The sequence below is a fragment of the Penicillium lagena genome (genome assembly GCF_028827675.1).
Source record: "Penicillium lagena strain IBT 129212 chromosome Unknown utg000005l_segment0_segment0, whole genome shotgun sequence".
Taxonomy (NCBI): Eukaryota; Fungi; Ascomycota; class Eurotiomycetes; order Eurotiales; family Aspergillaceae; genus Penicillium; species Penicillium lagena.
Window position 1 is genome coordinate 1,894,419 of NW_026623226.1, and position 24,325 is coordinate 1,918,743.

The following is a 24,325-nucleotide window of genomic DNA, read 5'->3' on the forward strand; positions in this document are numbered from 1 at the left end:
TATGAAGAATTCTATAGTTCTGCCCTAGACTCAATTCCGGAGAGAGACTTTGACAGGCAATGCCAATGTGTGAGCACTAAGGCCCTCCCTGATGCCAAGATCCCAGTCCGGATGTAAAACGTTGATATTGTATCTCCAAAAGAGAGTGGCAATGATCAACTGCATTTCGAAGAGTGCGATATTCCTTCCTATGCAGGCACGGCCTCCTTGGGTAAATGCAAGGTAACCTCTCTGCATGTTAGTGCTGTCTGAACGGAGCCAGCGCTCTGGGATGAAGTCTTCGGGGTTGTCTCCAAATACAGCTGGATCACGATGGACCGTACGAGTAGAAACTGACGCCGTCGTTCCCTCCTCCAGCCATTCACCGGACACAAAAAGACCGCCTTTGGGGATGATGCGCGGTAGGCCGGCTTCGAGGGATGGCCGGAGTCGTAGACTCTCATCAATACAAGCCCTGAGATAGGGTAGATCCTTGATGGCTTCATATGTTGGCACATCCTCCGTACTTCCTTGCAGTGCTCTCTCAAGTTCTTCGTGCAGCTTAGCCGCAGCGCCCGGGTAACGAGCCAGGAAATAAACAGTATTCGTCAATGCAATTTCCGTGTTTTCGGTGGCACCAATGAGATTAACAGCTTCGCTCAAGATCTCACCAAACTCCAGACAGAGTGCATTTGAATCTTTGTCCCACAGCAATGTGGAAACAAGGTCATTGAGTGGGCTTTTATTCGCTTTGATGCGCTCAACGTCCGTTGCAAGTCGCTTTCGAAGAAGATGGATGGTGATATCGCGAACATGCCCTCCAAGTTTCCACCCTTGATGCCACCAAGTCAAATTCTTGACCCATTTCATGGATTCTGAAGCCCAGCCAGCCATCACCACGGCATAGGCGGACTGAATCATTCCCTGATAAAGATCCGCCTCATATTTCTCTCCTGTGATAGTCTCGGCGGGAGCAACAAGCGTATCTCGTTCCAGGAATCTCGGGTTTTGGCTGAAAAGAGCTGCACAGTTCGAGTCGTAGAGGATGGCGAGGTTGACGAACTTCATGTCCAAGACCTGAGACTTCTCGGAACCGGCCAGGCGATGATCGATATACTTAATCATGCCCTCCAGGTGTGATTGCATTATATTTTCCAGCTCCACTACACTTTTCTGTGCAAATGTCTGGGCAAATCTCCGACGCTTGGTGCTGTGGATGGCCCGATCTCGAGAGTCTGAAACGTTCAGGTGCGTCGAATTGAAAGAATCGTAGAAAGTGTCCTTGGTTGCGGGTGATCCGTGTCCATAGATGTCCTTGATCGCTTGAGTAGTCGCAAAGCTGACATGAGTTGGACCGACACGGACAATATCGCCGTAATGTTTGTGGGCACGGTGGATAGTAACGGTGCGGGTATGCCGGTACTGATGAACAACAGCCCATGCATTGGTAAACCCTGCGAGTCCCACGCTTGGGAAGCGACGTAGTTTTTTTGGATCTTGAAGGTAAACGAACAATGGATACAAAACAAAGGTCACTATGCAAAAGACTGCGATGAGCTCGCAAATGTTGAGACCGTACATTGTGTTGGCGGGCGCAGTAGTATCATTCACAGTGGAAATGAGGAGGAACCTCTCGACTTTTATCTTGTAAGTGCTAACCGTACAATAGGATACCTTAGGCCACCAAAGCCTTCCCGAGTGTCTCCATTGTCCACGTAAGTGGCCAGCTGATCTCGATGATCGGTGGACGGCCGCTAAGTGATGATGGCAAATGCCGCGATCTTCACTCGCCGAAATAATACCATATTAGGCAAGGAGGCCCGGTAGCATGACTCTGAATGGAGTCATGCTACCGGGCCTCGTAACAGTAAATTTTGACTTTCTGCTATGCCCAAAGTTGGCCTCGTCTGCATTAAAACTGCCGAGTATAGAAATTCTTTTCTCGGCCTAGATCAACTGAACATACTTATTTCACTGGACTCAATCCAAATTAACCCCTCCAGGCCGTTAACGCCATTTCCTTTAGCTCCCGTTCCGCTCAGGATCTTCTGGCTTGTCCACTTTGGAAACATTAGGCGATTTTTTGCAGTTTTCCCCCACTCCATCCAGCTTCCACTTCCACTACCGCAGACATTATTTATGGCCGAAGAAGCAAAAGACTGGGCCTTTTAAGTTACAGAAAGCCACTCAAGCAATTTGGTATTTAGTTAGAAATGATGATGAACCGCTAAACAAAACGAAGCTCCACAATTGCCAATAGTGTTGCTCGTGATATATGACTCTGCCAAACAAGGTAGACTTGTGCCGCTTTTGTACGACTGTCCGGATTTTGATGCCTAAGCCAAGTTTGCTGGAGTGTGTGCAGAATCTAGGCCGACCTCCTGGTCCTCGAAGAGATTCACTTCAGTGCTAGCGAATTCTCTTGCCGGGACCCTCTTAGCGAAGAGAATATCTAGTTCCTCATAGGACCGGCCCCAGGTCTCAGGAAGTCGGAAGAAAGCCCAAAGGAACATTATAAAGCAAGTACCGCCCCAGACAAATCTATCAATACGAACCAGTGTCAGTCTCGGGGAGTCTACCAATTATCATAGGAACAGATTAGTACGTACCCAACGTAGCCCTTTAGGTTCCACGCTTGCGGGTTCATGAAGTACTGCTGAAGAACTCCCGCTATGATCCCAACAACACCGTTTGCGTTTCTTGCGATGCAGATGGTCTTCTGGCGGAGTCGCGTTGATCCCATCTCGGCCGGAAGCGCCCAGCCGAGCTGCCCAGCAGAGAACTGGAAGATTAAGGTCCAGACAAGAGTAAGCACCGCTTGCGTCATGGCAATTGCTTTGCGATCGGTCCACACATTAAGGATACCGATCAAAATGAGAATCACGGTCATTCCTCCCATACCCCAGATGTAAATTGTACGACGGCCGATATATGGCATAAGAGCTAGGGAAGATATAAGTGAGCAATAGAATAATCTAAAAACCAGAGAGTGGCAAATTGAGACATACCGAACCAATTGACAAAGCAGCCAAAAAGAGCCAGGAAGGTTCCTCCAAGGTTAAGGGAGTACGTGGTAGATGTACCAACACCGACATTTTCAAAGAAGTAGGAGCTATTATAGGCAAAATTGATACCGCACAAGACTTGACCGGTTATGACCATGCAAGCGATCTCGGTTCGGCGAAGCTCCGGGCCTTTGAAACAGTCCGAATATTTCGTACCCACGTCGTGGTTTTGTTCAAACTTATCAGTATGGATAATTAATGCGAGCGTGTTCGCAGAGTTGATATTCGCTTTGGGATTTTGAAATCGTCGTAGTGATTTCTCGGCGTCCTCTAAGCGATTCTTTCTGACTAGGTACCAGGGGCTTTCAGGAGCAAGATACACTAGAGGAATCAAGAAACAAGGCCACACCCATTGGATTGCGAAAGGGATTCTATAGGCCCATGGACTGATATGATTCGACAAGCCTTTTAATATGCCAGCTGCAATGAGTTGGCCGATGATGAAGCACATATTGGTCAATGAAGTCAGGTAGACGCGGAGAGAAGTAGGCAGAACTTCGGACGCATAGGAAGTCGCACAAGTGGTGAGGATTCCCCAGGGAAAGCTTAGTATGTCAGTATGGATTGGACTGCCACAGACAGACTATACTTACCCGCAGATCACCTCTCCAACCGTCAACACAACCAAATTCGGTGCAAAGAAAGGAAAGAAGATCCCAATGATCAAGACAATGAGAGACCCTATAACAACGCGCCTCTGACCCCATTTTGGTACCATATAGCCATTGAGAATGGCTCCGAAGAAGCTGCCCACACCACCCGCTTGGCCCATGCCAGCTTGCCAGGCTGCGGTCAATTGATATCCGCTCGGCGTGCTCGGTGTGACTCCCACGAAACGGCCAAACCTGATTTGAAATGCAGCTATACGAAACCGGTTAGCAACTAGTCGCTCTTAATGGTGCCATTACCATACGATATGCGTAGAAGCTTCCAAGCAAAGCAGTATCATAACCCTCCATGATAACGCAAGCCGCGAAAGCAAGACACCACAGGACAGCATTGGGATAGGCTTTAAGGGCTGCCCTTGGACCTAGCTCTTTCTCATCGGCAAAGCCGACTTGTGCCTCAGCAATCAAAATCTTCTCGCTGGGCATCTCGTCCTGCGCCGGCCGATCGACATTGACACTGTCTGAAGCGGCAAATTGGTTTTCCTTTGTGTCTCCCATGCTGCAGGAATCGGAGTAGCAGACTTGCAACCGCGAGATAGAAAAGTAGAATTTGGAAAGCTCTGTTTGTTGCAAAGCTTTCCTGTCGAGGAAGATAGAGATTAAATCTGAAGTTATCCCAGAGCAGGAGGAATCTGGCGTATTCTTATAGCTGCTTGAGCTGTTAGACGGAACCAGTTAGACTGACATTATTGTCAAAGGCGGGGTCCCCATACTGATCCTCCCTGTGATTCTTGAGGCGTGGCGTAGCACAACGAATAGAGTGAGAGCTCCGGTCTGTAAAGGCATCATAACCCCCCTTGTTAGAGGTATTGAAAGTTGCTTCTGGAAAGGTTTGCGGAAATTTCTAAGCCAAATGCTGCCATTATTGGTTCGCGGCAAGATTCTCGGCGCAATCACTGGGGTACCGGGAATTCCACCGAAACTCCTGGAGCAAGCCGTAGGTCTAGCCGCAAGGACCTTGAATTTACCACGCTAATGTAGGATGACTGAAAATCCGGGGAAGCTTAAAGTTTTTCTTTTCACGTTGAAGTGGTTCCAAAACGACAAGGCTATAATGTGACAATCTGGGAGGTAGAAAATTCAGGTCGGGTATTATGACCGACTGGTGGGCTAATTTTCGGAAATCTGTCCTACCAAGATCGCACGATAATTTCAGCTTCAGATGAACGATCCTCTGCACACATGCAATAAAGAAAACATAGTTATCCACTGTTATCGCCAACCAACAACCTACATTACAAGTCCAACCAATCAAAAAAGAGAGAATCATATCACGTCTCCTTCGTAGCTTAGCGTAAGAGACAGTCATACGCTGGAGGTTGTGGTGTTTCTCTAGGAAAAGAAGTCAGGAAGAAATAAAACAAAACTACAAAACTACAGAAGATAAACAAGACAAACAAGAAGCATACCAAGCGCAAGGATAACTTCAACACCTCCCTCCGCTAACTGCGCAAGTCCTCCGATCTCTCGCTCCAACTGTGGCCCTCGTGCTCATTAGCTTGCACCTTGGAAACAAAGGCATTGGGATCTTCATCCTCGAACAGGCCACCAACTGAGATCATCCTGTAAGATCTGCGCCTGGTGGCGCCAAGAATTGATCGTATCCGCTGTCGCGGTCTGTGATGAGGGTATCTTGCCCCTCGAGAAAGAATCATTGAAGGCTGGGTATATCTGGCGCCTCCGGTGGAATGATTTATGCTGGCTCGCGGCGAAACGACAGGGGGCAGTGTGATCTGGAGGGGACGAAACGATCTATCTCCATACCGCTCGGCGAAAATTTACCGCAACGGGAGATTTTTGCCAACTTGTCTTTTAGCACTAATGCAGGCAAGTTGTGGAATAATAATCCAAGACAAATCGGTTTCTTGACCTTGTTGGGTAATTCCACATTAATCGTCAAAAACTCGAAATCCCACTTCGGCAGAAATATATATATACCTCCATAAGTCTCTGTCTAAGGCGAAGAAGAAACTCTAGTTCGGCTTTCGCAATGCATCCTTTTATCTATAATCCCCTAAGCCTTTTCGACGATCAAATTTCCAAGTCAAATACTGCACACCATGAGCTCTGGCGCTCAATTCAGTTCCACAGCTTTGCGCTGGAGCTCGACGATCTGGTCATTGTGTCTCTGCTTGCAATTTTTGTCTCTTTGTGGACAAGTCATGGTACTCTCTGGTCGAGACCTCAAAAGGGACATCACCTCTACTTCGTCTCTCCTCAGCTACAGGAAGAGATCTTTCTAAACATCGGGCGTGGACAAAAGGAATTTATCACTCGGCAAATCAACGACCGCATGACACAGCTTGGGAAAAGCATCATCGTTTTTTGGGGCTCTCAAAGTGGCAAGGGAGAGCGCCTAGCCAACAACTTTGTCCGAGAGTGCACCACACGCTTCAATTTACCCGCAATTGCAGCCAATTTGGACCTTTTCGACTACGATCAACTTGCAGAGCTAAGCGAAGGACGATTAGTTGGGTTCATACTTGCAACCTATGGGGAAGGTGATCCGACAGACAACGCTTCTGGCCTACACGAATACCTTCGGAAAATTGAGAAGAGCCGGACCCGACCGCTGTCGCATCTTGAGTATTTCTGTTTCGGTCTCGGAAATTCCAAGTATCAGTTTTATAATCGTTTTGTCGATTTCGTCGATGAGACGCTCATTCAGTGCGGTGCTCAGCGAATTGCACCCGTTGGCAAGATCGATGAGGCTGATCATTCTGAAGACAGCTGGCTAAGCTGGAAGGATCAAATGGTGAAGAAACTGGCAGAGCGCTTTGAATCCCAGGAATGCGTTGATCAACAATGGCCAGTCTTCGATCTGGTTACCCTGAACGACGGTTGGCCAAGCAGAACGGTTATGAGCCATGTCGCAGAGACATCAGCAACAACGAATTCCAACAAGCAGCAGCAGCTAGTGCGAGTTAGTCGGTCTTTCCAGTTGTCTGGCTCAGGATCTTCCAAAACGAGGCAAGATGCTGTCCGAACCTATCTGCATATTGAGCTAGACACAAGGATAAGCAACCAGAAGATCGGATATGAGACTGGCGACCACGTTGCCATATGGCCTGTCAATCCTAATAGCGAAGTGGATCTGCTTGCGAGCATCTTCGGGTGGGACAAAAAGTCCTTGAAGTCCACCATTGACATTAGGCCTCGTAACCCAACCACGAGTGAAATCGCCGCCATCCCCATACCTACTCCTACCACCCGAGAAGCCTTACTACAATACCAGCTCGATATCTGTGGCCCAGTTAGCCCCGAGGTTTTGGACATGCTTGCAACGTACAGCCCGAGCACCGATGCCACAGCGTACCTTGATCGTTGCCGATTTGACCCCGAAGCCCGCTCAGAGATCTCCATCCAACATCTTACATGTGGACAGCTCATGAAGCGCGCAGCGCCTGGGGCAACCTGGACTGAAGATGTCTTTTCCGCTTTGCTTTCTATGATGCCCAAGCTCCACCCTCGATATTTCTCCATTGCATCTTCGCCCCTGGTGGACCCAGAATCCATCGCTATTACCGCTGGACTCGTCGAAACACCAACCTCACAAGCTGATCAGCCATTTGTTGGCTTGACGACGGGATATTTGTATGCTTTGCATGGACAAAAAAATCAAATCAACAAAACCAACAGACTTCGACCTCAATACAACTTCGATGGGCCACGGTCTATTCTAAGTGGCTATAAGATGTTTGCACACGTACAAAAGTCGAAGTTCAAGCTACCAGCCAAGACAGATACACCGATCCTCATGATTGCGGCTGGAAGTGGCATTGCGCCTTTCAGAGGCTTTGTCCAGGAACGTATGGCCCTTTCAAGACAAGGAGTTTCAGTTGGCAAGATGATACTTTTTTATGGATCCCGATCAAAGGAGGACTGTCTTTACTCGGATATATGGTCCGAGGCCGAAAATATGGGGATTATGGACACACATTTCGTGTTCTCAGCTCATTTGGTTGATGGGGGAAAGTTTTATGTCCAGCACAAATTGCTTGAACATGCAGAAACCACGAGGCAACTGATTGGAAATGGCAATGGGTCTGTCTATATTTGTGGTAGTGCCAATATGGCCAATGCCGTGAAGACTAGCCTTGCAAAGCTTCTTTGTGATAGCGGGGCTGTCAAGCATTTGAAGGAATCTAAACGACTTCAGGAGGATGTTTGGTAGGGATTTAGTATACCTTGGTCTTGTGTTTTCCAATACTATGAGAAAATGAAATTCTTTTCCTTATTCAAGTGATGAACTATACTCCTTTTTCGACATGTGCAGCCACGATTTTGTACTTCGACAAAAGTGTTGTTCTTGTAGACATCCAAATAGAGCATCACCTAAGCCTCGCCTCCCGACCCATATACTTGGAAATCCCATTTGGGTGGACCATTGACTCGAGTTACAACTCTCTCGAGTGCAGGGAGCATTGGGGTGAAACGGTTCGGAGTCCACTTGGCCGGAAGACGATACAGTCAACAAGGTGCGAACCAAATAGACACGGGAACTGTACTCAAGTGATCGGCAAGTCTGAGGACCTCTTCTTCTTTTACTACTACTCCGGAAGTTTCTGGTCAAAGACTACTTGCCTGATTGGGAAGAATTTCGGCGATTCGAGTGGGTACTTCCCCGCCATTTGTACCAATAAAACATATCAGGGCGGGGGATGATGATGGAATGTTGAAAATAAAACGCTTCAGTCATTAAGCATTACATAGTGTAGTGGGGGAATCAGCGACGGTATTGTTAGCAGGGTTACCCTCAAGCATTGAGATTGTAGGGCGAACCCATGCGAACCCGAGATTCTATGTAAAACCACAATGGGGTAATCCACCCCTAAGGTGCAAATCTTGCCTAACCTTTCCAGGAATCTAGCATATTAGATTTGAAGAAGCAAACTCGTAAATTCAGAGTTCTGGCGAAACCCCTAAGCCCTGCATCCAAGGTCCCTTTGATTTCGCCCATGTTTCCTCCAAGCGCGTGCAGTCGACTTGACTGGGCCACTTGGTATTGTGACTAAATTCAGTCAAGAAATTGAGCAAACGTTGCTGCTCATCTCGACCAGAAAGGAATCGGCCACACCATGCCATTAGATGGCTACCGTTGAGGTTGGTACCCACATTGGTCATATTTGACATACAAAGTCCACACAGTAGGCGAGTCGGGGTAACAATTGCGGTCTGGTAGGTTGGTTCCAAATTGTATGAGCAGAGAGCGGTGGAGAGAGGGACAGGCATCAAAACCATTATGAGCTAACATACTTCAATGTATCGGTGCATATTGTGCACACTCTCATTCGCCCAGTCATCGGGGAAATATACTGCCAACATGACTTTTGCTGCATAGTAGAACTGCCATGCAACCACTTCGTTCAATCAGAATACTGGAACAGCGCCCGGCAACAACGATGAGGGAAATTCACTCACCATGCCATGGAGAAAAGTAGCGAATACCCGGAAACGGCTCATTATCATTCTCACAGATGCACCAAGGTCGGAAAGAAGGAGGTAAGTGCGCTCTCCATTTATCAATGAGATCCTTCAAGCTTCTCGAATCAGCCGTAGAGTGCTGTCGCCCATGGTCCCAGCACAGCGAGCCAACTCTGACTAAAAGAAAAGTCATGCGATTCGTCCACACTCCATCCGTCGGCGCGGGAGCCGTCATGTCTTCGTCACAGAGGCTGAGATGAGTCAAGTCAAATGGACAGGGTTGCTCTTGGAGAAACGAAATGCGAATGCTCTCTCGCAGATAGGTCCAGAAGCACGAGGTCGAAAGGTTGGATTCCACAGGCGACCAGTCCGTGCCATCCAAGAAAAGGGATGCAGCACCCTGCAGGTGGCGCTGGGTGTCGCTGCTGGGCTCCAAAAATTGTTCTGACATCCGGAGAATGACAACGGTAGCTAGTAGGGCCTCGTTGGAGGAGTTTGCTTTTTCTGACGAAAGTGAAGGAATCATTAAACTCACGACACGATCACTGTAGTACTGCTCGACTTCTTTCTCAACCATTCCTAGCAAATACATGAGATGAGATGCGCAAGCAAGACAGGCGGCGAGCAGCAGTGGATCACTGAGAGCAAGCTGGGGTACGTATGAATGAAAGTATCCTCCAGGAGATCCAATGTCAATCTATACGGCATCACTTGATTAGTCGAGTGGTTGTCAGACGTTTGAACAGCTACCCATACCCAGTGTCCGGCGCGCTCCACATAGAAAGCGAAAACCTTGCAGTCAATTTCTTCGGTCAAGGTACGTGCAGAGTCTCGGGACGCTTGATAGGATGTTGCTGTGTTCGGGGAGACATGTCCAATTGGGTGTGATAAGTCAATTGAGGTGTCTGATCCGTTGATACCATAGCCTGAATCGCTCGGAGCTGCACCAACGGACGAAAACCCAAGAGGAGAAAGAATGAACGAAGGTATGGATGATTTTGGTGTCAACGCGATACCGTCCACCGGGAGTGACGACGATGAAAATCGGCGAGTATCCTCGGCAGACGGGACAGGGCTCACCGCCGAGGATTGGCCTGGGAAGCCGCTTGGTAATGTCCGCGGTGAGCCAGCCCTATCAAGAGAAGGATCGTGCGTGGTGTCGCTGGCGCCAGAAGCAGCTCCCGGATCGTTGTCGTTTGCCGGAGGAGTCCGCGCAGAGCCTACCTCGGGCCGCGTCGCATTTGTTGTTGCCAATGACGACGAGTAACGACTCTGCCGGAATCGAAGACGTTTTGAAGCATACTCGCAAACCGTCGGGTATTTGAGATTTCGGCAACTGTTGCAAGTGGGTGTGCCCCTATCACACTTTACGTGTCTTTCCTGGCATCGTAGACATCCAGGGGTCCGTTTGCGCGTGGGCATGGTTCGAATGTATCGACAAATGAAAGGAAAAGTTGGTTCCTTTCTTTTGAGGACTTTGAGGAGAGATTCATGGCCGGGGTAGCCCGAGGAACTATGCTTAGTGATCCGAATCTTAGATCTTTATTTTTTCCTTCTTCCCCGCGTTCCAGAAGACACGATCCCTGTTCTTCCCAAACTATGTATAAAATTGAGGCTCCCCTTTTCGAATAACCAAGTTTCGACTTTCCATCCTTCGGAGAAGCGGAATTGGCCATGATGAATGTACACACAACTTTGCCTCACGCTTTTGCTGGGAAAGACGGCCAAAGCGGGGTTTCGGTTGCGGCCGAGTGGTCTGGTATGCCACGCCATTCCTCTTATGGCGAATTTTCGCCGACAGAGTCAACGGTCTCTGGTCGGCGAGATTTTCTCGCAATTTATTTAAACTACTAGGAATGCCCCGGATTTGTTGCGAAACTAATTTGACAAGCTCACCTTTCATAACTGTCTTCAAAGGTCCTTCTGAAATGGAAAAAAATATGGAAAACGGCGTCACGTACACGGAGGAGCAATCAATTTCTTCCGCGAAGAAATCCGACGAGGCCAGTGCAGAACATATCGACAGCCCCCAGCTCACTAATGTACCGGATGCCATCAAAGAATCAGAGCTCCTAGAGGTGATCAAAGTCGAACATCGCGAGGAAGTTCTGAACTTCGTTCACGAACTCGAGGCGGAGCTTCAGCGAAGTGAGGCTAATGGCCCTCGGCGACGCTCTGATGCATTCCAATTATCATTCAAGAACCCCAAGTACTTCACCTGGGTAATGGCTGCTTTTGCATCAATGGGAGGGCTACTGTTCGGCCTGGATCAATCACTTATCAGCGGCGCAAACCTCTTTATGCCTACCGCTCTGGGATTATCCGTGCAACAGGTAGGATTCGTCAATAGTTCGATGCCTCTCGGCGCCGTGGCCGGCGCTTTTCTGCTTATTCCCGCCAATGAATATCTCGGTCGTCGATGGGCGATCATTCTGGCCACCATTCTGTATACTATCGGGGCGGCTTTGGAAGCTGGCGCGATCAGTTACCCTATGATGATCGTGGGCCGTTTGATTCTTGGCTTTGGTGTCGGCATCGAGACAGGTACGGTGCCGGTGTATGTGGCAGAATGTGTGGAGCGTCAGTTCCGGGGAAACCTGGTTTCACTTTACCAATTCAACATTGCGCTGGGAGAAGTTTTCGGCTACGTCGTGGCCGCTATCTTCCTAAAAGTGGACGGGAATTGGCGGTATATGCTTGGCTCATCCATTGTATTCTCGACTTTGATGCTCATTGGGTATGTATTCAACCAATGCGAAGAGACAAGATATCAGACTAAAATATCACAGCATGCTTCTTCTGACTGAAAGTCCCCGTTTCCTAATGCATCAGTCTCGACTCTTCGATGCCTACCGTGTCTGGAAGCGCATTCGCGGTGTCGAATCCTTCGACTCACAAGCCGAATTCTACTTGATGAAACTAACAGCTGATGCTGAAGAGCGTGAGTTACGAGCGAAACGTGCGACTGTGAAATTCATCTGGTTCGACTTTATCACGTAAGTGTCCATACCACCACCCATACCCGGCATGGCTGACTGTGAAAGTGTCCCTCGCTGCCGTCGCGCTATCATTTATGCGAATATTATGATTCTGCTTGGCCAATTCGTCGGCATAAATGGCCTTATGTACTACATGGGTATTCTAATGCAGCAGATCGGGCTCAATCCTGCGAACAGCACATACATGTCCATGGTTGGCGGCGGCTCTCTACTCATCGGCACCATTCCCGCGATCTTCAATATGGAGCGTTTCGGCCGTCGCTTCTGGGCCATCACCATGCTTCCTGGCTGCTTCATCGGCCTCGTTCTGATCGGCTGCAGCTACCTCTTTAATGTCAACACGAACGTCCAAGCCGTAGAAGGGCTATATTTATCCGGCCTGATTATATACATGCTCTGCTATGGATCCTACGCCTGTCTCACATGGGTTATCCCATCTGATGTGTACCCGACGTACCTCCGCAGCTATGGCATGGCGACGTCAGATGCAATGGTCTTTCTGGGCTCGTTCATTATCACTTACAATTTCAGCGCCATGCAAGACGCGATGACTAAAACTGGGCTCACTCTGGGGTTCTTCGGCGGGATTAGTGTTCTGGGCTGGTTTTACCAGGTCCTGTTCATGCCGGAGGTCAAGGATATGACGCTGGAAGAAGTTGGAGTGGTATTCTCCAAGCCTACGGGGCAGCTTGTGAAGGAGAATCTGACCAGCAGTATCCGAACCACTTCTCTCCTATTACGTGGTCAATTCCGAGAAGCGGTGTTGGGCTCACAAGGATCAGAAAGGCAACAAGACAAAGTGTAAGGGTTTCTATGCCTTCCGTGCAACGATCACGTCAGTTTAGATGATATCATGAAATGACCGTCCCCTGGGGAACGTACATGAATCCCGGTCTTCATTACCGAATGAGATGTAATAATGGTAATCGTAATACACGCTAGTACCACTAATGTCGATCTGGGTGGAGCGAAACCAGAGTAAGAATGCGGGGTGCAGTGTTAGGATTGGGTGATGTCAACATGCTCGTGTGATCCGGGGGAGCCGACCGAAGAGTGAGAACGAGGGTATATTTATCAGGCTCGATACACAGCGTGTGCGCGTTATGATGATTTATTAAGATAACTAGAATCCGTCGGAGTGAAATGCTATAATAATAATCATAGTAGAATCCCCAGCGGCCGTCGAAGCGAGGCCCTCCAGGAGTAACTATGCTGCCCAGCCCAAACATGACATCCTTGACTTCCCCCGCCAGTATCACTGGTCACCTGCCAGTCACCTGCTCTCTTCCCCCTCTTCTCGCACACAACGCTCCCTTCCTTCTCCTTCTTCTTCTTCTTCCTCATCCATCATCATCACCATCATCCCACTCTATTCATCTGGTAAGCTCCATCTCCCACCCCGTTTCCAATCATCATCTCCCTTCCCTTCTAACATCCCATTCCCCCTTCCCAGTCTCATCTACACCTACTGCTCACCCATCATGTCTGTACCTCTCACCAAGGTCGACTCTGCCATCGCTGGCTTGTCCATAGACGACAAAGCCCCCAAACCCTCCGAGAAGGAAGTCAAGAAGACGCACAAGCGCACCCCATCCAAATCGGGTGAAGTCTGGAACATCAAAGACCTGGGTAAGCCTCCTTTACCCTTCCATCCATCCATCCTTTCATCATCGCTCATCATCGCTCTCCATCCAGAGGAGCAAAAGATTGAGCTCTCGCTCCCAATCGAGACACAAAAGACCGGGTGGTAAGTCATTGGCCTGTCATTTTCACGTTAGACATAATCTGACCCCCTCCAGGAAACTCAACACCTCACCAAATACCGTCGAGGACCGGGATATCCTCAAGTTACATCTCGTCACGCCGCCAGTCAAGAAGATTGACTTGCACTTCCCCTTGGGCCTGGAGGTCACTGCCCGGAATTTGAAGGGTGTCACAATCAAGGATGCACTAGACGCCATCCACAAGCAGTTCAAGAAGAAGGTAAGCGGACTTGCTGGCCATCACAAACAAAACTAACCGACCTCTCCAGGCGGACGACGAGCTGGATAAGCCCTACCTCGCTGGCTTCGAGTGGGACAAGGAGGAGTCCTGGACACGGCTCATTGTGCACCAGAAGAAAGAGAACACGGCAGCACAACCCACCAGCAAGAAGTCCAAAAAGAAGAACAAGGAAGAGGCATAGGTCGATGCGCCCGCAGCGATTCCGGTGCCACCGCACCGCGCCCTATCCTGTTTCTCGTGGGATTTCCATGATGATGCACGGATATGATTAGGGAGTCCACCTAACAACTCCCCAGTCACTTGAACTGATCCTTTTTTTGCGACTGCTGCTTTTATCCTTCCTCTCTCTATCCCTCCACGGCTCGGGGTCCCGGTCGGCTGCTCTGCGTTCATTGGTTTTCTCTTCTCTTCTGCTTTCGGGATGTAGAAGCAAGAATAAAGAGGGCGCGGGTGAATTGATTTGTACTTTGGTTTTTTTATTTCTTTCTGTCGTTTCAGTGGCCCGACTGGCTCGAGGAAACCTGCGCTCCTGTTCGCAGTCTCTCAGTATGTATCTGCCCTGGGTCGATCTGGGTTCTGCGGGCCTATCCTGCGGGACTGTTCATTCTTTGTCGCCCAGTGGTGATCAGACCAATCCACTAATTTTCCATGGGGAATGGGTTCGTCCCATCGAACGTAGTTGACCCCGAGTAGACCTGACGTTGGCGATGGATGCGCCAAGAACAGCTCTGTATCCACACCGGCCCACACCCAACCCGCTCGCTAATCGGCCAGGACGCACTAGTCGAGAGGCGTGTTTTCTTGAAATATTCTAATGTTCTTCTGGAGAAAGCGGGGGCCCCTAGTAATGGCAAAGAGAGTGGGTTTTTGTAGCGTTTTCTCAGCGGATGCTCGTCCATCTATCCCCTATGAAGATTTGACAAGGGAAGCTGCCGCACACACAAATCCCTTAACGAACATTCCACACCGCTACTACGGTTTCCAATCAGCAATCCAGTGAGACACGGGTTCTGTGAGAAAGAAATAAACGCTTCTTTCACACTTGACCGATTCAGTATTACTATGTCGTTTTTTATCCCACCGTATCCACTCTATCTCCATGAGACGAGGATAGCGGCAGGAAAAGAAGCAATCAAATAAGGTGAACCGGTCACTAGCGACTTTCTGGTAACATCCACAGGACCAGATGTAACAATGGGTATTCCTGACGTTTTTCAGTTGAATGCGAGACCCCGACAGTCATTCTTCTGGTTAAGTGTCATTTTCGTCTCCATCCAGACTTGCCATCGTCGAGGGAGCCCTTATGTTTAGCTAGCTTCGCCGGAGAGCAACCTTGCAACGGCTTTGTCTAGGTACCAGGCTGGCGCACTTCAGTTATGAAAATTGTAAGATTGGGCTATTTCATGTAGTGGTCTTTAGATCTCTAGAATCGAGCCTCGTTTCCATCCAATGTCTCTTACAGTCACTGCCAACCTCAATATGCGTAGAATCGGTGGTTGTAACCTTGACAGTGCGAATTAGTGCATAATGTTGCTAAAAATCTATAGCCTTGGGCTTGAGGGAAGTGCCATCTTCGGGGTATCGATTGTGCTAATCCCGCTGCCATTCATGGCAATTAGCTTCATGATAATTGCCTTCCATGAAGAGTTAAAAAATGTGTTAAATAACTCTGTCCTGACTTATGACATTTTCAAGAATGGGTCGGCATGCACTAGAGGGACTAAAAAATATGCCTACAGTATGTAATCATCACTAGCGATGTCATCGGGCCAGCCATCTCCACTTTTGGTCATGCGCGCTCACTTTTTTCTTTTTCCTCTTCTCTTCAGTTGGAAGGGCATGCGACCCCCTGACTCCGGCCGTGATCATCATATATATATATGTCCTCTTTTATAGTTTGTGTTCCCGTCGCTCAGAGTTTTCGCACAACCACAAACATCCCCCGCCACCAAAATGGCCGCAGATCATCAGCCCAGGGACGACCCCGGTCTCTCCAATAACAACTCCCGGATGCCAGTCCCGACACCCTATTCCGACCAGGACCCAGATCACCCAGATTTGCCCCTGCCTATAGAACAATCAGACAACGACAACACCCATGATGAAGACGAAACCAAGGCCGCAGCCTCACGACCCCGCCATGCCTGGCAGGCTCGAAGTCGGAACTTCTGGCTCCGATACAAAGGCATGGTCCTGGTGCTCCTGGCCCAGATGTTCGGGGCCTCGATGAATGTCATGACGCAGGTGCTGGAGATCCATAGCTCCATGCATCCATTTCAGGTAGGTATCGATCCTTTTCTTCAAAATAGTAATTGCTCATTTTCTGCCTGAGTAGGTCCTCTTTGCCCGCATGTCTATCACGGCGGTAGCAAGCTACGCGTATATGTTCTATATGCACACCCCGCATCCGCTGGGCACCCGAGACGTGCTGGGCTGGCTGCTCCTGCGCGCCGTCTGCGGATTCACGGGCGTGTACGGCCTGTACTACTCCGTGCAATACCTGCCTCTGTCCGAGGCAACGGTGATTACCTTCCTAGCGCCCATCATGACCTGCTACGCATGCTCGTGGAAGATCCCCGGGGAAACATTCTCGCGGCGGCAGCAGCTGGCAGCCGTGGTCTCGCTCGCGGGAGTGGTCTTGATCGCACGTCCGTTCAGCAAGCGCTCGTCGTCAGGCGACAGCGAGAACCCGGACGCGGCGGACTCGTACCACCACATTCTGGCGACGGTGGTTGCCTTCGTAGGCGTCATTGGCGCGGCGGGTGCCTACACTTCGATCCGCCTGATCGGAAAACGGGCACACCCGCTGGTATCGGTGACTTATTTCTCCACGGTGACGACGGTGATCTCGCTGGTCGCGATGGCCTGCGTCCCCGGGATCCCGTTCCGGTTCCCCAGCACCAAGACGGAGTGGGGACTGCTGGGCGGGTTGGGGGTGTGTGGGTTTCTGCTGCAGTTTCTGTTGACGGCCGGACTGTCGTATGTGCCGCCGGCCTCGGTGGCTCCCAAGGCCGGCCAGGGGGCGCGGGCTACGTCGATGGTGTACACGCAGATGCTGTTCGCACTATTCTACGACAAGGTGGTCTGGGGCAGCACGCCCAAGCCCATCAGCGTCGTCGGGTCTGCTTTGATTCTGTGCTGCGCGGTCTATGTGGCCGTAGCGCAGGAGCCGCGTACAGAATTATCAGTCGATCGCGGCGATCCGCGGGAGGAGGGGTTGTTCAAGGACGACGCCGCTGACGAGGAATGCGCCGGCCCTTGAGTGGATAATGAGCGGTCATTGAGTGTAGCCAATGAGAATCCCTTATTATGGACAGTATGTACAGTAGTAGGTACAGTAGTCAGTGTCTAGCTTCGACTACTTCCAGTCTAGCCCTAGCGGAGCACTCTGCTCCTTCATCAAATGTCGTCATAGCGTTGCAGTCCGCGCCGACAACTCCCGATCCATCTTCACCGGATAAGGAATTCACATTTACTTCGCCCCATAAATATCATGCCCACCACCCCCCACATTAACCCCAGATTGATTATCTGTGACGGGGGATCTAACTGGGATTGACATCCACCACATTCGACTGCCATTGCTTCACTTTATCATTGCTTATTTGAGCTTATCCCGAGTCTTCTTTTTTTTAAACCCAAAATGCGCCACTTTGATGCCTGGGTCGTCCGCGACCCCTACTCCATCTATCACTACTATCCTACCGGCCGCCGCTGGCAAGACGCCGTGCGCGCTCTGATCCAAGAACGCCAGATCTGCGCACCCGCCATCGAATCGCACGACGACGCCCCGATTGACCTAGCCGGTCCCATGTCCGCTCAAGGATCAAGCAACCTACTTCAGCGCCTGCCGCCAGAGATCCGCCAGATGATCTGGGGTCACGTATTCGGCGACGGCGCGGTGCATCTCGTGCAACTCAAGGGCAAGATCCGGCACGTGCGGTGCGAGCACGTCACGCCCTCCATCACACAGCATCGTCACTGCTGCCCGCGCACCCCGGCCCGCTGGCGCGAGTACTCCGGCCGCGAGTCTGGCCATTCCGATGGCCTCCTCTACCCACACACCCACGAACAACTTCCCTTGGCACTCTCCGACAGCGGCGCCGCCCTCCTGCGCACCTGCCGAGCCATCTACGCCGAAGCCGCTGATCAGCTGTACACCAACGCGGTCTTCGACGTCGACGACCTCCACACCTTCGTCGCCTTCGCCCGCGCTGTGGGGCCGCGCCGTCTCCGCTGCATCCGCCGCCTCACGGTACAATGGACGCCCGTCTGGAAACCGCTAGCGGGCCAGTGCCACGCCCGCTCGATCTACGCACACACGCACTCGGACGCGCTGTGGACGCAGTTCTGGGCACGCGTCGCCTCCCTGCCCAACCTGCGTGAGCTGCGGCTCTCGCTTGATCTTGGCCGGTTTACGGGCACTATCTCCGGAGGCGGTGCCGTCGTGGTGGCTGGCCAGCGGCTGCCGCTTGCGCTTGCGGAGCCGTGGCTCGTTCCGCTGCTCAGTGTGCGAGGGCTGCAGCGGTTTGATCTGGCGGTTACGGCGCGCTGTGATCCTACTGCGAAGGGGCTCATCGAGCCTGACTTATGTCGCGATGCTGTGGATCTAAGGGATCAGTTGCGCGCGGTGCTCTGTTCGAAGCCGGGTGAGGCTGTTCCGCTTGTCAAGGGGCTGGGTGTGCCGGAGATTTGCGCGCTGGATGATCTGAGGACGCAGATGCCCAGAAGGGCGAGGTCGAGGTTGGCCATTACGGCTGCTTAGACTGTTTTGTTCTTGTGTTTTTGTTGTGTTTGGTGTTTGTTGTTTGTGATACCCACTCCTGCTGCTCATATTCATGATAAAGAAAGAAAGATAGAAAGACAAGACAAGACAAGAGAACATAGACTTACTAGAAATGCATTGCATCTTGAATCTCAACTATGGTTTTCTAAGGTTGCTTTCTACTTGTACAAGAGTTATATTTGTGCACGGAAGGTATACGTTCTATTGCATCGTTTTCTGCTTGATACCAAGGTGGCATTGAACCCGAGATTAACCGCCGAGAGCCAGCACAGTCTATATCCATAATTGATACCCAAATAAATATCCCAGCCCAGCAGTATAGCTTTCCCCCAAATCCTTTTGGGAGCCGGTGTCCCAGCGCGTGTCCAAAGTCACGACTTTTGTGTCCATCAATCAACAATACAAAAACAGAAATGGAGAAGGGGATCAAAGACGGCAGAGATGAAATGAGAGAAGAAGGGGGGAAGAGGCGGGAAGGAGATGGGAGTTCAATTTGAGATGGAGCATTAGGGAAAAGAGGATGGGATCAGAGCAGCAAAAGACGAAACACCAGTGCGCCAGACATAGGAAAGAGAAAATCCGTCCTAGCAATGTTGACAGAAGTAAAACAAGGATCAGAATGCAAGTGACAGGGAAAGAAACAATATGCAGGGTCAGATTGTGTTATCTACTGCGACGCAGAGACTCCGGTGCCACCAGTGCGGCCGCGGATTTCTTCGTCGAAGCCGTTGGTGGGCTCAGAATCGCCGTCGTCTTCATCGGTCGGCGAGTGAGGGTGACTCTGGGGTTCCTGAAGCGACTGGCGGCTGCGCATCATCTGCTAAATGTTAGATTTGACAGGAGGGGAAAATAAGATAGAAAACATACCCATGCTCGTACGCCCCCAATCAAACCCAAGCTGTACCCCGTCGCGAAGTCCTCGTTCCGCGGCGAGCCCATCGGGCTGTCTGGGCGGTTCAGGGCTTCCACGCGCGAGAGATGGGACTTGCTGCCGCCCGTGGGACTGGTGAGGGGACCGCGGCCATTGCCGAAGTCCATGCTGGTGCGTGCACTGGGCGCGGGGCTGCCGGGCCGGCTGTTCTGCCAGATCTGGCGCAATTCGCGGCCCAGTTCCTGGCCAGTCATGGTCCAGTTGGTGCGGATGTTGTCGCGGATCTCTGTCACATGGCGTTTGATCTCGAGCTCGTTCTTCTTCAGCCACGAGACGTTCAGCTCTTGACGGGATGCACCGCGCTTGAATTGGCGGGAGATGTACTGGTCGTAGTCTCGGACGATCCTGATGTACGTTAGACAAGTTGGAGGGAAGTAGAGACGCTAAAACATACCGAGTGATGATGCCCGTGGTGCTGACTCCCTCCGTTCTCTGGGTCACCAGGAACTTGCCCTGGGCCTTGATAGGCTCGTAGATATCATCACCCTCAGCGGCTTGGTAGGGCAGGTCATCGTGGGCGACGTAGTCGATCTTGTGCTCGGACAGGAAATCCGGCGTCACAACCCACGGGCAGTTGGGAATCACCTCATCCACCCATTTGCAATGCCGGACGGTCTCGGCACGCTCTGCACCGCTGAGAACCGTCAGACCCTTGCGCATGTGTGTCTCCCCATCGCCCGTGACACCGACAATGAGGTAAACCTCGGGGAAAGCCTTCTTCGCCTGTTCCAATTGTCTCATATGACTAGAAACCATCCAGTTAGCCATCGCCGGCAACCACCTTTCGCATCCGATCTAAAAAGTCTTACCCCAGATGAAACAGATCAAACACTCCGTCCGCATACACCCGCACTGGTCGACCCGTCGGCGGCGGGTTGGTGTGGTATCCCACAGGGTCCTGCAACCCTGCACGCAGCGGCGGTTCGATAGCCTCCTGCTCAGTCGGCATCTTGATGTGCAACCCGGGCCGAGCCCTTGGCTGGTTCTCAATGTCGCTGCTGGCCACGGTGGTCTCTGACGGCTCGCCGGGATCCTCCTTGTGGATCTGGGCGTCGCCGTTGGGCATCGCAGTGGAAGAGGATTGGAGGCTCGCGTCCCCGGAGCTCTTGCGGGCACGTTTCGATGGCGGCACCGCATCCCCCGATGTCGAGGGTTGCTGTTTCTTGTGTTTAGTCCCCATTGTGGTCGGAGGGGGGGCATTGGCTGGGCCGGTGGAATCCTCGCCGCCTTCTTCGCCAGACGCGTCGCGCGAGGAGGGTTGCAGCTCGGTCGCCGATAGATGAGGCTTTTGTTGGGCGGGCGTGTGCTGCGAGCCGCTGCGCTTGCGCTTGGCGGAGGGAGACCGGGGGGACGGCATGGCTGTGAGTGTGGGCGCACCGAGGGGAGGGCGGTCGCGTTCAAGAACAGATAGGTAGATGGGCCCGGGGGTCACACGTTGGGGGGGTTCCTCCGGGGTAGGAGGAAAGGAAGGATAGTAGGAAAAGGAGAGGGAGAGCGTTGGAAAATAATAGTGTCCCAAAATGACGCGAGCATCAGGATCAATAAGTGGGTATTCCCGTGTTCGATTGCGGGTAATTTTCACTCCGGGGCGCCCGTACTTGGTACATTACACGGTGGGCGAGTGTGTTTTCCTCTCTGCAAATTGCACTTGTTTGCATAACTAAGTCAACACGTGCTCTACACTCCCATCCTTCCCAACTCCACTGCTGAAAATCCACTTCTACCATCCCCCATGATGCGTACCCGGTGTGCCGTGGAAGGAGAATGTGTGGTTCGTCAATAGCGGGCCTTTTCTGCGGTATCTCGTGTGTTGTGATGGCATAAAAGAAGAAGAAAAGAAAACACACGATGCCTTCTCTGCTCCCGGCGCAGTGCTCTTCACCCACCCACGGATGGATAATTCCCGATTCCACTGCAGCCTCGTCCTCTCACACTCGGACAGTGATCCCACGTCTTCTCGGAGCAAAAGAAAAGGAAAAGAAAAAGGGCATGGTTCGTAGAATCAGGGTAGCGGGGGTCGTTCACAAATAAAAAAGATAGAAAACACCAAACAGATAGAAACAAAAAATCAGCTACGTAGACTTCTTGTCGGTGTCAGCCGTGGAGGCCGGGGATTCCGATATTTGAGCAGCGGATGCTCCATCCTGCTTCCCCTGAGGCCCCGGGGTCTCCTCGCGTTCGTTCCGGGTGGCATCGGGTGTCTCATGGTGCACTTGATTCGCCAAGTCCTGGTCTTCCTCAGTCTGGTCAAAGAGCTCCTCCTCGTTCTGGTCCGGGACGACTTCGGTGCCGTCGCCTAGCAAGATAATCCGGCCGGAGCGGACACTGTACCCACGCGGACGCTCCATCTCCAGATCATACTCCTCCGGGTTGTCTTCGAATTGGTTGCGGATGCCCGGACCGCGGAATTCGGCTGCTCAAGTGTGGACGGTCAGCACGAAGTGTGACTTTCGGCCTCGGCTTCCTCGTGAGACTTGCCGTACTCGGGAGGAGCGCAAGGCCCGTCCCCATTCGCAACCCGCTCGGCGACCTGCTTGTACCACTCCTCCTTGCTCTTGCCATTCAGCAGGCCGATGATGGTCATGGTCATGTTGTCACAACCGACACCACCAGTCTCGCTGTTGGAAGCTAGGCAGTTATCCATCATGTTCTCACAGATCCGGTAGAGATCCTGCTTGGCCGCAATGCCTCTACGGACGAATTCGACCACCGCTTGGGAAGACTGGCAATCCCAGATGCCTAGTAGGATTTCAGTTTTAGTAGTTCCGCACAAATGTAGTTAAATCACGTACCGTCGCAAGCAATCACCAAGAATTCATCGTCGTCAGTCAGGTCGTGGACGGTCACGTCGGGGAATGCAGTCACAATCTGCTGCTCGGGAGACAGCTCAGGACTCTTCTTGAATTCGAAGTCACCGAGTGCACGAGACAGTGCCAGGTTGCCATTGACACGACCGAAGTCAACAAATCCACCCGCGGCACTGATACGAGCTTTCTCGCCTAGAGTAATCCTTCAGCAAAAGCTCTTGTCTTCTCAAGAAACTACACACCTTCATTCTGAGGCTTGTGGTCAAAAGACAGGGGCTTTGCACGGCCCTTGACTCCCAGAACTGACCGGGAATCACCCGCGTTTGCCTGCCACAGGTCAGCAAGCCCAACCTCGAGCTGTTCCAAGAGGGCAATAACATACCACCCAGATCTTGTGTTTGGAGATGATGCCGACTGAGGCTGTGCAACCAGATACCTCCTCTTCATACTTGGGATCTGTATTGCGAAGCTGGTTAGGATTGTGTTCTTTCCCTCTGCTCCATCTAGCATCAACGCACCTTCTAAGATCGCCCGGTCGGTGGCCAGGAAACCATCTTTCAACGCCTGTTCAATATCACCCTTGGCGAACGCGTCCTGTTTGGCGACGATCTTGTGGACATTTTCTCCGGCAAATAACGCGACCTTGTCTCCACCGTGGCCATCATACACTCCAAAGAAGGCGAGACGATTCTCCGGATCCGTCGGTTTGCCGTCACTGTTGTCTAAACACTTTGCGTGCATGTCCAGAATGGCAGCATGGGCATCCTCCATGCTGATGCGCCAGCCCTGCATTGCCGAGACGCCATATACGCAGCACTCATCTTCGCCCTCGGCCGATGTCTAGCAGTTCACCACAACCGTCAGCGTCATTCAAAATATCTCAGTAGCAGGCGTAATGAGAAAAGCCACCCCGTGTGTCGACTGGAGGTCGCCTTGGAGCACCCCTTTACCCCTCCAGCCAGCACGGCAGATGCATGCGGGGCAAATAGTAACACCCTGGCAAAAACAAATTCAGTGTCGCCAAAGCCCACCAGGGACTCTCCACCATGGCAAGCTTCAATACTGAGCAGGGATCTAGGGGGGTGGGGATGTGGACAGCGAGCGCCAGCAGACAGCCGACGTCAGGATGGCAGCAGTGTGGGGGAAGGAAGGGAATTTTTGCCCACTGACCTTTTCAACCACGGGCTCCGACAGAGTCTGACCCATTGTGACAAGCGAGATGGAGGGATGATTCTGGGGAAATCAGAGTAAAGCACCGAATGAGTGCGGTGGAGGGAGCGGGAGAGGTGAGGAGAAGAGTTGAGAGGGTCAGGTGAGGTGAGGGCACACTTTCAGCGCGTAGTCGGTTGGTTCCCGCGATAAAGGCCGGAATCGGGAGTGGGGACACAATGACCAGAGCAGGGTCGGTGGGGAGGCCGGTATGGAACCGTGAGGTGAGTGCGGATGAAGACACGTGGAGGCAATGAGGACGAAGAAGGCCGAGAAGGAAGAAGAAGAAGCAGAGGCACACGAACAACAATGTGGGATGTGCTATCGCTATCAGTGCAGCAGGCAGAGATTTCTGTAATGGAATTACGGGCGTCCGACCGTGAAGGGTCACGTGCCCGGTTACTACAAAGAACGGCGGCGACGAATCAGGATATTATTGGAAAGCAGAAGAGC

General features: G+C 51.5%; 10 protein-coding genes across 10 annotated transcripts; 5 read left to right on the forward strand and 5 right to left on the reverse strand.

Annotated features, from left to right (window-relative positions):
• Window positions 1-30: 30 nt before the first annotated feature.
• On the reverse strand, window positions 31-1,560 carry N7510_007473 (uncharacterized protein; the record flags this gene model as incomplete). Its single annotated transcript, XM_056979398.1, has 1 exon — window positions 31-1,560. The coding sequence occupies one exon, from the start codon at window positions 1,558-1,560 to the stop codon at window positions 31-33; it is 1,530 nt and encodes a 509-aa protein (XP_056832441.1).
• Window positions 1,561-2,601: 1,041 nt separating this feature from the next.
• N7510_007474 (uncharacterized protein) lies at window positions 2,602-4,210 on the reverse strand (the record flags this gene model as incomplete). The annotated part of the gene is made up of 5 exons (XM_056979399.1): window positions 2,602-2,613; window positions 2,666-2,922; window positions 2,988-3,589; window positions 3,638-3,905; window positions 3,958-4,210. The coding sequence occupies 5 exons, from the start codon at window positions 4,208-4,210 to the stop codon at window positions 2,602-2,604; spliced, it is 1,392 nt and encodes a 463-aa protein (XP_056832442.1).
• A 1,492-nt stretch (window positions 4,211-5,702) lies between these two features.
• Window positions 5,703-7,886, forward strand: N7510_007475 (NADPH cytochrome P450 oxidoreductase family protein; the record flags this gene model as incomplete). The annotated part of the gene is made up of 1 exon (XM_056979400.1): window positions 5,703-7,886. One exon carries the CDS (start codon window positions 5,703-5,705, stop codon window positions 7,884-7,886), a length of 2,184 nt encoding a protein of 727 aa, XP_056832443.1.
• A 1,073-nt stretch (window positions 7,887-8,959) lies between these two features.
• On the reverse strand, window positions 8,960-10,558 carry N7510_007476 (Zn(II)2Cys6 transcription factor domain-containing protein; the record flags this gene model as incomplete). Its single annotated transcript, XM_056979401.1, has 3 exons — window positions 8,960-9,072; window positions 9,134-9,833; window positions 9,893-10,558. 3 exons carry the CDS (start codon window positions 10,556-10,558, stop codon window positions 8,960-8,962), a joined length of 1,479 nt encoding a protein of 492 aa, XP_056832444.1.
• A 518-nt stretch (window positions 10,559-11,076) lies between these two features.
• Window positions 11,077-12,940, forward strand: N7510_007477 (uncharacterized protein; the record flags this gene model as incomplete). Its single annotated transcript, XM_056979402.1, has 3 exons — window positions 11,077-11,873; window positions 11,926-12,132; window positions 12,181-12,940. 3 exons carry the CDS (start codon window positions 11,077-11,079, stop codon window positions 12,938-12,940), a joined length of 1,764 nt encoding a protein of 587 aa, XP_056832445.1.
• A 676-nt stretch (window positions 12,941-13,616) lies between these two features.
• Window positions 13,617-14,320, forward strand: N7510_007478 (uncharacterized protein; the record flags this gene model as incomplete). Its single annotated transcript, XM_056979403.1, has 3 exons — window positions 13,617-13,882; window positions 13,935-14,118; window positions 14,168-14,320. 3 exons carry the CDS (start codon window positions 13,617-13,619, stop codon window positions 14,318-14,320), a joined length of 603 nt encoding a protein of 200 aa, XP_056832446.1.
• A 1,772-nt stretch (window positions 14,321-16,092) lies between these two features.
• N7510_007479 (DMT family transporter) lies at window positions 16,093-17,401 on the forward strand (the record flags this gene model as incomplete). The annotated part of the gene is made up of 2 exons (XM_056979404.1): window positions 16,093-16,419; window positions 16,475-17,401. The coding sequence occupies 2 exons, from the start codon at window positions 16,093-16,095 to the stop codon at window positions 17,399-17,401; spliced, it is 1,254 nt and encodes a 417-aa protein (XP_056832447.1).
• Window positions 17,402-17,782: 381 nt separating this feature from the next.
• Window positions 17,783-18,904, forward strand: N7510_007480 (uncharacterized protein; the record flags this gene model as incomplete). Its single annotated transcript, XM_056979405.1, has 1 exon — window positions 17,783-18,904. The coding sequence occupies one exon, from the start codon at window positions 17,783-17,785 to the stop codon at window positions 18,902-18,904; it is 1,122 nt and encodes a 373-aa protein (XP_056832448.1).
• Window positions 18,905-19,592: 688 nt separating this feature from the next.
• N7510_007481 (choline-phosphate cytidylyltransferase) lies at window positions 19,593-21,213 on the reverse strand (the record flags this gene model as incomplete). Its single annotated transcript, XM_056979406.1, has 4 exons — window positions 19,593-19,742; window positions 19,793-20,201; window positions 20,251-20,601; window positions 20,666-21,213. The coding sequence occupies 4 exons, from the start codon at window positions 21,211-21,213 to the stop codon at window positions 19,593-19,595; spliced, it is 1,458 nt and encodes a 485-aa protein (XP_056832449.1).
• Window positions 21,214-21,928: 715 nt separating this feature from the next.
• On the reverse strand, window positions 21,929-23,869 carry N7510_007482 (PP2C family serine/threonine-protein phosphatase; the record flags this gene model as incomplete). The annotated part of the gene is made up of 7 exons (XM_056979407.1): window positions 21,929-22,230; window positions 22,305-22,595; window positions 22,649-22,855; window positions 22,906-22,990; window positions 23,046-23,119; window positions 23,182-23,503; window positions 23,834-23,869. The coding sequence occupies 7 exons, from the start codon at window positions 23,867-23,869 to the stop codon at window positions 21,929-21,931; spliced, it is 1,317 nt and encodes a 438-aa protein (XP_056832450.1).
• Window positions 23,870-24,325: the final 456 nt, after the last annotated feature.